This window comes from Microtus pennsylvanicus, chromosome 15 (genome assembly GCF_037038515.1).
Source record: "Microtus pennsylvanicus isolate mMicPen1 chromosome 15, mMicPen1.hap1, whole genome shotgun sequence".
Lineage (NCBI taxonomy): Eukaryota > Metazoa > Chordata > Mammalia > Rodentia > Cricetidae > Microtus > Microtus pennsylvanicus.
This window is the reverse complement of record NC_134593.1, coordinates 12,290,180-12,301,478: the sequence shown is the minus strand read 5'-3', so window position 1 is coordinate 12,301,478 and position 11,299 is coordinate 12,290,180. Positions and strand designations below refer to the sequence as shown.

Below are 11,299 nucleotides of genomic sequence, written 5' to 3'. Positions count from 1 at the left end.
CTATATGAGTAAATTCCATTCTTCCCCCAATGATATCATTTGTCTATTGTAGACACACTTACAGTCTTGTATGTTTAAGTTAACACACCTGAATTTCTTAAGGTAATTGGGTATGTAAGTGACAAAATAAGAGGAATTAGAAGTGGACAATGGTCATGTAAATCACTGCTTCTCTTGTCATCAGAGAAAAGTAAGGCAAAAGACTATTCTATATGATTTCCAGCACAAAAGTCACAATGAAAGCCTTGGGGTGTAATAACCACACATTGACAGGAGTATAGGGAGATGGCGACTTTATAAATTCCATTTGGTAAAAACCAAGTACACGTCCAGGACAGGCTCCAAAGCTACAGTGAAACCCAATCTGAAAAAACAAACAAACAAACAAAACAAAAAACAAATGACAAACTAAACTAAAAACCAAGCACACAGAGAACTATTTGCATTCACCTAAACTAGTTAAGTAAATAAATGTAAAACTTCAGTGGTGCGTGGGTAGCAAAGGGAGACTGGAGAAAAGCAAGCTATGATTTCAACTTGTTCTATCTGTGGCCTGAATGAGTCTAATCCTTAAGTTCACTGAGTCACTAGGAATTTCCTGCAAAGGAAAACTCCTCTGCACCTTCGCCAGACTCAAACCCCACAGCAGGGCTTTGCTGGAGCCTCAACTGCAGGTTTGGGTGTGGGCTGCAGGCACCTGGAGAGCACTGTGCACTTGCTGCACAGAAGTAGGTGGCTGAGTCTCCAGGCTGAGAATCTCTGATGTGCAAGGAGAGCTGTTTATCACTTTTCCTGAAGAAGACTGTGAATCGTTCATCTTCCTTTTTGTTCAACACTGAACGTATGTCTATCAGTAATGCAGGGCCTTCACCAGGGAACTGCCGGTACCATGGGAAGTAGTTAAATGCGCTTTTCTCATAAGTGCAGTTTAGAACTGAAGTCTCTCCTTCCAAGACTGACAGAGATTGTGGGCTTTGTCTGACCTGCTGCTGGTCAGATCTCTCCTGCTGGCCACTCACCCCTGTGTAGAGAAATAACAGTTGTCATTAGGTTTCCTTGTATGTCCTACCTGATTATGGTTTCATCATTCATGATTTTGTCTGGTTCCCCAGTTATTCCAAGCCTCCAAATTAATCTTATATTCTGGATATCATGACTTACAGGCTAGGTGAAGGGTTAAGACTAATAATGACGCTTTCAGGATCTTGTCCATTCTTCCTAGAAGCTTGTGTAGTACTCTGGTGGCCTTTTATCTACCCAGAACACAGACTTCAACTTCACAGTGACTTAGTACTTTCAACAGGCTCCGCCTCTTACAAACACTTTGTCTAAAGCTAATTCTGATGTAGGAAGTACTTCCCTGTTTTGCCCAAATTTGCATTTTCATTATTACTGAAAATGCAGACATTGAGAATCAGAAATCCCCTTATTGTAATCCTACCAATATACAGCGATGGTGGAAATGTGAGCTCGTCTAGCCACCAAGAATATCATTGTAGATTTTCTGAACTATACAAAGAAAAAAAGAAAGAAAAATGACAAGAGCAAGAGAGAGAAGAAAAAAGAAAAAAAGTAAAGAAAGGAAAGGAAAGAAAAATGAAGAAAAAAGAAAGCCCAATAATCCAATGAACATTTATTCAGGAGAACTGAGGTCATAATATAAGAGAGACACCTTCATATGCGTGTTCATGACAGTACCATTCACTATTGCCAAGATGCAGCTGCAGCCTAGGTACCACCTGTCAACTGACAGAAATTACTGTACCTGAGGTAATATTCAGCCACAAGGAAAAATGAACTGGCTCCATCTGCTGGAGAAAGGTGGTATTGAATGATATCATGTACAGCAAAAAAAAAAAGCAAACATATAAAGACAAGTGACACATATGTGTTCTCATATGTGAAAACTAATAAAAATAAGGAAAAAAGAAAGTAAAGATGATCTGAGAATAGAAGCTATACAAATGAGTAAGATGAGTGGGAGAGGGAACAGGGAAATGGAGAGGAGCACAGAAGGGGAGGCAAGATGACTATGAGGAAATCACTGCAAATGCATATACTAAGATTTTACAGCAAACCCACTGTCATGTACAATTATTGTGTGCTGCTGATTATGGCAATTATATTATTAAAGGAAGGATCTGGTGTAGGAGTTCCATTGGTTTGTGTGTTGCTTTCATTGGTTAACATTGGTTAATAAATAAAGAAACTGCCTTGGCCTAGTTGATATTGCAGAACTTAGGTAGGTGAAGAAAACAGAACTGAATTCTGGAAAAAGGGGAGAGTCAGAAAAGCCATGGATTCTCTGCCTAAGATGAATGCCAGTTAGAATCTCTGATAAGAAACAGCCATGTGGCAATATACAGATTAATGGAGATGGGTTAAACTAATGTGTAAGAGTTAGCCAATAAGAAGTTTGAGCTAATGGCCAAGCCATGTTTTAATGAATACAGTTTTTGTGTGATTATTTCAGATGTAAACTAGGTAGGTGGCTGGGACAAAAAAGGGCTCTCTCTTTTTACAATAATTGGTGGCCCAATGTGGCCAACTAACTCCATGTGAAACCTGAGAGGGCTTGAAAAAGGAATTCTAGACAGTATACACACACACACACACACACACACACACACACAAATATATATGTATAGATAGAGAGTTTAATACAGCTTTTTGCTATTTGCTGGTGGTGTGCTGCAGAGATATTTTCCTGGCTCAGCAGCCTCAGCAGGAAAAAATTGGTAGTTTAAAATGCCAGCTGTCTGGGCTATGCTGCAAGCACAACCTCTATCTCTTGCAGGACACAGAGCATTTGGATGGGATTTGTGAGCAGATTGTTGCAACTTGCTTGATGGTGACATGGACCAGCTTTGTGCCTGGAAGTGGGGCTGTGTGCTTGGCTCTAAGAGGCACTAGTGACTCCTCCATTCTGGACTGGGTGGGGCAAGCCCACAGTGCTTATATTTGACCTAGGAATGTCTCAGCTTAGATTCTTAAGCTCTTAGCATTTTAAAAGTACAAAGCAAAAGTGTTCCTGGACAGTAAAGAATTACAGATTCACAATAGGACAGATTCAGACATAGAAGACCTCTAAATGGGTCACAGTGTTAGATAAATGTATTTAGGTTTGGGAGAGAGAAGAAAAAGAGTATAGAGAGTCATAAAATAGATTTACTGCTTTTTATAAAAAAGGTAAAGCCTTTAAAGAAACATAGTAAAGTAATAAAGTAAAAACAAGCCACGTAAAGATGAAAAATTCACAGAGAGTCTAGATTATGTATATTACTGTGTTTTCTTTAAATTTTTACTGTGAAGGAACTAAGTACAGAGAAACAATTCATTGTATAAACTGCTAAGCTAAACCAGCATGTATATTATAAAGGTATCTTGACTTCAAAATTTGGATCTTAGGATATGGTGCTTTGGAAAACAGGTTCTTTTTTTGTTTTCACAGGAGATGAGAACCTCTGGGTTGCTTCTACACCAATATGGTTTCATGGACCTCCTGAAAGTTTGCCATGAACATCCTCAAAAACTTACTTCACTCAATTGCTGATTGAGATGAACCTAGTATATAGGATACACCATGAAAGACTTGATTAATCGCACCCCCATACAGCATGAAGCAGTTTGGAGAGAAAAAAAACTATGCCCATATTCCCAAATATTGTTTATAAATGTTCTTTTACATTTAAAGGGGAATATGATAGAGGTATGAATAATTTACGTTGGTATGGATCTTGCTTTATTGATATAAATTTAAGGTCAATTTTGTTATATGCTCACATGACAATCTGAGGGGAAAAATTCCTCAACTGGTGTTACCTCTTCCTGAGTATCTCAGTTTGCACCAATTTGACCAAAAAAAAAAAAAACCCAGAACACCCACCATTATTGTCTAGTGTAGTCCCATAGACAATCCCTGTTGAACATTATAGAACATTAAAAATGCTCTTGGTTGCTATCCAGAATTTGATACTAACCACCTATTGCTGAAGATATCACATATCTGCATCATAGAACATGAATAAAGTAAGCTAGTATGTATCTGGAAACTTCATTCCTACTAGATGGCTTCCATATTGCTGGAATGTGCTATGCATGCTACCAGGGAGAAAAAGAATTGTCTGTCTCACCCAGCTGTGAACACTGTGAGTCCAAATAAGAACTGACATGGAAAGAGTCACACACAGATGTTGAACCCTTTTCCTATTTCCTTACTGTGATCTGTGAGTTACCTTTTAATAAAGAAAATCTTAATGTACCCTATTCTGAGCTAGTGTGGGATTTTTTTCACTCATGTCATCTGTCAAACCAATGTGGGAATGAGTTCATGCTTACTGGGACTGCACTCGTGGTTTACCAGCCCAGGCACCCCTGTGGTGCAGCCAGTTCACAAGCCAGGTACATTCTGGCTCAAGGCTCATGACCCCCACACCTCTGCCTCTCCAGATGGCGATCCCTGTGCTGTTTCTTCTGCCAGCATGGAATACACAGTTCACGGCTCATGATGATGGAAAGATTTGGGCTTTCTCCTTATTCTGGACACCAACTCTCAGGAATCACTTTGATTGTCCTTAATAACTGCTCTTAATTTGTTATACAGAGCTTATTTATTAGTAGGCAATAGCACAGAACAAGAGCAAACCATCCTGGAGAAGCAGATGAGAGCTTCTCCTCCACGTTCTCCACCATGCAGCTGCAACCGCAACACCTGCTGGCCAGTAAAAATTATTATACCTACTCCGATTCACTGTAATTGCCTACAACAGGTAAGATTTGAAGATTAAATAGTTACTGACAATATAACCATTCAGGAATTTAAAAACCATAATGCTTACACTATGGATGGTATTTTGCAAGGCCTATGTGATTTTCCTTATACATTCACTTATTTGTTTGTGGGAATTAGCTTTTTTTCATATTATATTATTAAGAAAATGTTTTGATAACAGACATTTTTAGAAATGATGCAGTCTTTACAGACTAGTAATGAACAGATATTTGAAAGAATTAATAGTACTGAAAAGGATAACATTAATTTGACAGACATATTCCAATCAATGTTTAAGGGTACTGAGACATTATCTTAAAGAATTCATGTGTTAAATTTAACAATCAGAATCTTTTGAAAGGTTATGATAGGTTAACAGATAAGGTATCTCTCTAGGAAGACAATATGCACAGCATCAAAATTATGTTCAAGAATGAGACATTATTTTTACTGAACAAATTACATACCTTGGAATAATCAGTGAGGGCATTAGAACAGAACACTGGACAGGAGATTCAGACTTTACAAAAGGTAGTCGTAAAAATGTTTGAAAAGATTAAGGAAATTATTGAATCTGATCATCTGTGTGTGAAGGTACAAGGACAGGATTTAGCCTCATCAGTACATGCCAGCTCTGGGATGACTTACCCAGAGTTTCAGCTGACTATCTGGCAATACCCTCTGAGAAGCCATATGGCACAAAATAACCTAAAATAGTCAAAACATATACATGGCAACCTATAGGTATGAGCGATCTAAATGAAATTAAGCAAACAATAGTATCTTTTGGCCTGAATTCACCATTTGTTAGGGAAATGATGAAAACATGGGCTTCAAGCAATAAGGCTACCCACTCAATTGGGTTCAGTTAATCTCAGCAATCCTACAAAATGGACCCCAGCTGCTATGAAAATGCTGTTGGCTAGAAGAAACAAATATTTGAACAAAAGAGAAAAGAAATAGGATTCAAGGCTTCCCAGGATCAAATAAATTCTTGGCAAGTTTCATTATTCTCATCCTTAGGACCAGGTTCTCTACAATGAGCACACCTTGTCCTTTTGTATCACAGCAGCCACACCTGGATGTTTGACCCCATTCCTATTTCCTCTCTGTGATCCATAAGTTCCCTTTTAACAAAGAAACACCTTAATATACACTATTCTGAGCTATTGTGGCATTTCTTTACTTGCATCACACAGCATATGATACCGGAAGAGTCACTCTGAGGACTCAGAGGGTTGCTTAGTGAAAACAGACCATATGTTCCTGGACAGTCAAGAGAAGCCAGGCAAAAATTCTCACAGTTACTCCTGGGAATCTACTAGAAAGAATAGGTGGTTTAAAATGAACAGGCTGCTTATTTCTCAAGATTTTATTTGATATAAAAATGTCAAATGATTGAGGAAAAAGTTAAACAAGATGGGCTGCAGTCCGACGTATTTTCTGAGTGCCTAACTGCCTGCTGTGTGGGCAGTTCTCAGGTATCTTTCATGACACACTTTGTTCTAATCTTCTTTCTGGAAACTATCGCTCAAGAACAGAAAACAGAAGCCTACAAAGGATACCTGTGTATCTAGACAAGACAATGAAGAATAGGGTGTAGATACTGTTTCCCAATCCAGCCAGAGAAGATCCTGATAAAGGAGAAGATAGAACTGTCTTCAAACCATGAGAAGTGGCAGAACATCTAACATAATTCTAGGCACAAGTTATATAAATGTGACTGGATATTGAAGCAAGTGTGGCTGACAGCCTTAGAAATGTACAATAGAAAAGTTAATGTGGCCTAGGCCTTCAAGGACAGAATACATCTTCATGGGGTTCACTTGCAAATTCCTGTTTGTCAAAACTATGGACCCAGCAAAAACAGATATTATATAGGTAAATATAGGCTAGACAGATATATGCATTTGTTTTGTACCAAAACATAAGCAACATAGAAGATAATTTACTCCATTAAGCAATTATATATAGATTATTGAGTAGTGTGTGGAGGAGCCACATCTTCATCTGCTCTGAAGCAGAACTGTTCCTCTGTGGACAAATAAGAAGCTCTTCATACTCAACATTGTCTTGAGGTTAGAAGTCTATATCTTGAAGAAAGAAAGGAATCCAATCTTTCTCTGGTGAATTATTTTTATATGGAAATTGTGTCTATGTTGAGGTCAGCTATAGCATAGTTTTCTCCCTTCCCCCTTCCAGCCTTTCCTCCATGCATCCTCATGATCTTTCTATCATGCCTAAAACTACTTCATTCTGGAGAGTGAGAGAAGCCATTCATAAGACAAAAGGAAATAACAATGCTGATTGACTATTTACAAAAAAAAGCTTATAAAATAGGCAAATGTTTGGATTTCACATGAGTTATATTTTATTGACCTCTTGCATAGACTGTACACATGCAAATTATTAAACCATAAAGTTTATTTTTCTTTCACTCAATTTTATCATTTTTTAAATTTTTTCAATTATAATGTAGTCATATCAATCCTTCCTTCCAAAACTTCTGTCTTTCTCTCCTTGATCTCTTTAAACTTTGTAACCTCTTCCCTCTTTAATGGTTGTTACACATGCATATATATATATATATATATATATATATATGTATATGTATATATATAAACATATTTATTGATAAATATAAATAAGGCCTGCAAATTTATATAATGTTACTTGTATGCATGTTTTCAGGGGTGACGACCGGTAAGTATTGGATAATCGATTGGTACACTCTTCTCTGGGAATAACTATGTCTCTCACTATCAGCATTGCCTAGCTTTTAGCAGCTCATTAGCTAGAATTGATGCTTTCTGTACTCTCTATATATGTCTATTGTTGTTTTTTATTCAGCTCATGTTTAGATAATCATGTTGGTGAGTCTTCATATGTGTGGCTTCTGACATGCTTAGGAGTCACAATTTCACAGCCAACTCCCCGACCCTCTGGCTCTTATCATATTTTCTCCCCTCTTCTTCAGTATTTACTGGGTCTTAAGTACAGAAGTTATATTGTAGACCTATCTGTAATGACTAGACTCCACTACTCTGCAGTGTTACTCATTCTGTTTTCTACAATGACCTCCATCTGCTTGTAAACACATGGATCGTGGAAGAGAGCCCCAACCACCACTTACTAATCCAGCACACCACTAACTACATCCTAATCATTTGTCCTCACCACATACTCATTCCTTTGCACAGGGTCTGCTCACTTGGCTCATTTTAGAATGAATCATTCACTTTCTTTTATTGAGTTGTAAGTGTTTTTAGAAGCAGACCAGATAGGAAGCTACTGAAGAGAGTCCTTAAAAATTGTGATAAAGATGCTGAAGTTTAGCTCTTTACACTTGAGGGCTTCTGGACACTGTGGCGGGAGGGGGGCACAGATAGAACTCAGTCATCTTTAAAAGGCTGATCACTGGGAGTTTCTCTGTGCTCCAATGAGTATATGGGCAACACAAATTAAACTTTGTTCATTTTTTCTCTTTTGGGGAGAGCACAGGGTGGAAGGGAGAGATGGGAATCAAGTATGATTGGGGTGCATTATATGATTCAAAAAAGTAAAAGAAGTATGCACAATAGAACCCTATTCAGATTTTAAAAAGAAAAAAATTCTGTCATTTATTTATTTGTGTGTTTGTGTGTGTGTTTATGTGCATGTGTGTGTATGTTATTATATTGTGGTTAGATAGACAATAAGCAGTGATTTTAATACTTTTGAATTTGCAAATATTTTTTATGTCTCAGAATGTGGTACATTTTAGAAAATCTTCAATGTGCTGCTGATTGGAATGTGCATTCTTTGCCCTTTAGATAGAGTATTTGTTAGTATCTCTTAAGTCCACTTGCTGTAGGATTTCAATTAATTCTGATGTTTCTCTTTTGATATTTTGTCCAGGTAAACTGTTTACCTGAGAAAGTAGGGTGTTAAAATAGCCAACTATTACTAGATTGATATTAATTTCTGTTTTTAAATATGACTTATGTTTTTTCTTGGTAAGTTTTTATTATACTTTCTTTTCTATGTGTACTTAATGTTTTAACTACATGCAATTAAGGAAGAGAGGGATATTTTTCATCCCTGAGGCCCTGTGATAACCCCCTAATTGGCTATCCAATACCAAGTGGTCAGCCCTAACATTTTATACATATGAGCAACACCAATCAAACACAACCAATTATATTTATATACACATTTAATAATAATAATTAAAGGAAAAGAATTATGATTTGAGAGTGAACTAGGAAAGGGATATAGAAGGGGCTGGAGGGAGGAAAGCAGAAGGGAAATAATGAAATAGTATTTTAATTTTTAAATTAATTTAAAAAACAAAGGAGAAAATGTCATAAATTGTTTTGAATGACTTGAAGTTAGCTTTTAGCTAGATTTTTTTTGTTTACACTATAGTTGGCACTTGCAACTAACAACTGACAAGTGCTGCACTGGAAAGCTTGTTATGCAGGATGTGGATGGGGCTCAAGGCCCTGTGGTAGGTTTGAGGACAGGCTGCAAGTGCCTGGGGAGCAGTGTGTATCTGTGGCACAGAAGTACATCGCTGAATCTCCAGGCTGGGTGTCTGTAGTGCGCAAGGAGAACTGTTTGCCTTTTTTTATCCAGTAAAACTATTAGTCTTTGGTCCTGCTTTTTTTCCATGTTTGAACGGATGCCAATAATAAGCTCAGGATGTTTTCCATGCCCTTGTTTATACCAAAGGAAGTAGGATGTGGCACTGTCTACATATGTGCAGTTGATGACTGTGCTGGCTCCCTCTTGGATGGTCAGGATTGAAGGACGCTGTTCCACCTGCTCACCGTAGCTCACCTCTATGCATAAAAATGGAGAGAAAAGATAATGGTTGGCAGGTCATAATTTTCCAGAATTCTCTTGTTCTATAGTAACTAGAGAAGAGTTGAATGAAGTAGAATTCCTCTTAGATATCTCAGAAATGTCCACAGAATATTCTGTGACTTTAAAATCTTAACTCACCATTCCACTGCAGCCAGAGAAACAGGAATGAAGTAGGAACATATGTCTTCATTGTTCTCTCAATGAAATTAAGATCCAGTATAGACTCTGAGGCCGAGCAGGTCAGTTACAGCTCTTGAGGTGTTGTTCTGTCCAAGTAACAATTCTACCACTTGATTCAGCCACTCAGTCACTGAGAAAAAAAGCTCAGTTTCTAGTACTGAGACATCAGGAACAGTAATTGTACACACTAGCAAAGCTGTTTCTTATCTTTAAATCTAACATAACATATGTGTAGTTCTTCATATATACAAGTATATATGTGATATTTTTGTATATAAATATTTGTGAGATGTGTTCTGTTTGTTTGTGTGTTGTGTCTATAACGTTTTTTTCTGTTTAGAACTGTAGTTATTAACCCACTCCCATATCACAAAATGCTTAGATCATTCTTCAAGCAACTCTTCTTTTTCTTGGAGACAGACACGTCAATATTTGTCTTTAATAGTTATGGAATCCAGGAAAAGGCTTTTCCAGCTCTCTCATGGATTTTAGTTGCATACAGGCAATCTTTATTCTATTTCAGTGAGTTCTTGCTGACAACACAGATGTGATGTTTTTGTACTTGCATCTTACCTTCCAGAGAAGTCTGCCTGGAATCACAAATACACATAGCTACTTTTAGGAAAGTTCTCAAGATATTAAGCATGGCAATATCCGTTTGGTTTACTCTCATAGCATCCAGTGATTTACTGATAGAATAGCTGTGGTGAATTCCCTGAAGAACTTGTGAAGTCTTGCAATAAAACCAGCATTCCTCCTTCCCATGGATCCTCCAAGACCCCCTGCTTCTAGCACATTTCCTTTGCTTAGTGTCACCTGCAAATACCTGCAAACAATGTCTATCTGGCAACCCAGTATACACACAGGCTTGGGAAGCAGGTTTTCCAGATTCACTTACTTCCTGCCCTCCATTTCATTTCACCTGGTATCATCCCTAGCCCTGCACAGGCCAGTTGCCTGTCCAATCACTCTTCCTCCATTCACGGAGAATCTTGCTGAATTTTCTTTCCTCCATCACACCCATTCCTTTGTGTCAAATACAGTAGAGACACTCCCTCTGCAAACCTGGTGGCTGCTCCCATCTTGGAAGCAGGTAGTCCATCCTCACTCTTCTTGCTGTTCTTCATTGCAGTTTTCCCAGTTTCATCCCAGCCCTGTGGTGAACCACTTGTATGAGCCTGTCTTTCCTCTCTGCTTCTATTCCCCAGGGATTCTACAATATACTGGAGAAGACTCAGCTTTTCTCCTTCCTGTGGATCCTCTCAGCATCCCCTGTAGTTCATTCCCTTTCCTTCCTGCCACCCTCCAATACATAAAAAGCACTTTCTATCCCACTGACCACATTGGCAAGGAATCAAGTAGGTTATTCACACTCTTCTTCCTGTCCTCCATTACGACCCCTGCACTCTCATGATCAACCTGGTATCAGCCTGCTTCCAGGTCTCTTCCTCCCTCAACATCATTCACTGGACACTGCAACTCTTGGTTTAGTTCAGGGTC

At 38.2% G+C, this 11,299-nt stretch overlaps 1 gene segment (V, D, J or C); it reads right to left on the bottom strand.

Annotated features, from left to right (window-relative positions):
* Window positions 1-278: 278 nt before the first annotated feature.
* LOC142836045 (T cell receptor alpha variable 23/delta variable 6-like) lies at window positions 279-1,247 on the bottom strand. The segment is given in 2 exon segments: window positions 279-1,021; window positions 1,162-1,247. Coding segments are annotated over 2 exon segments (486 nt in total).
* Window positions 1,248-11,299: the final 10,052 nt, after the last annotated feature.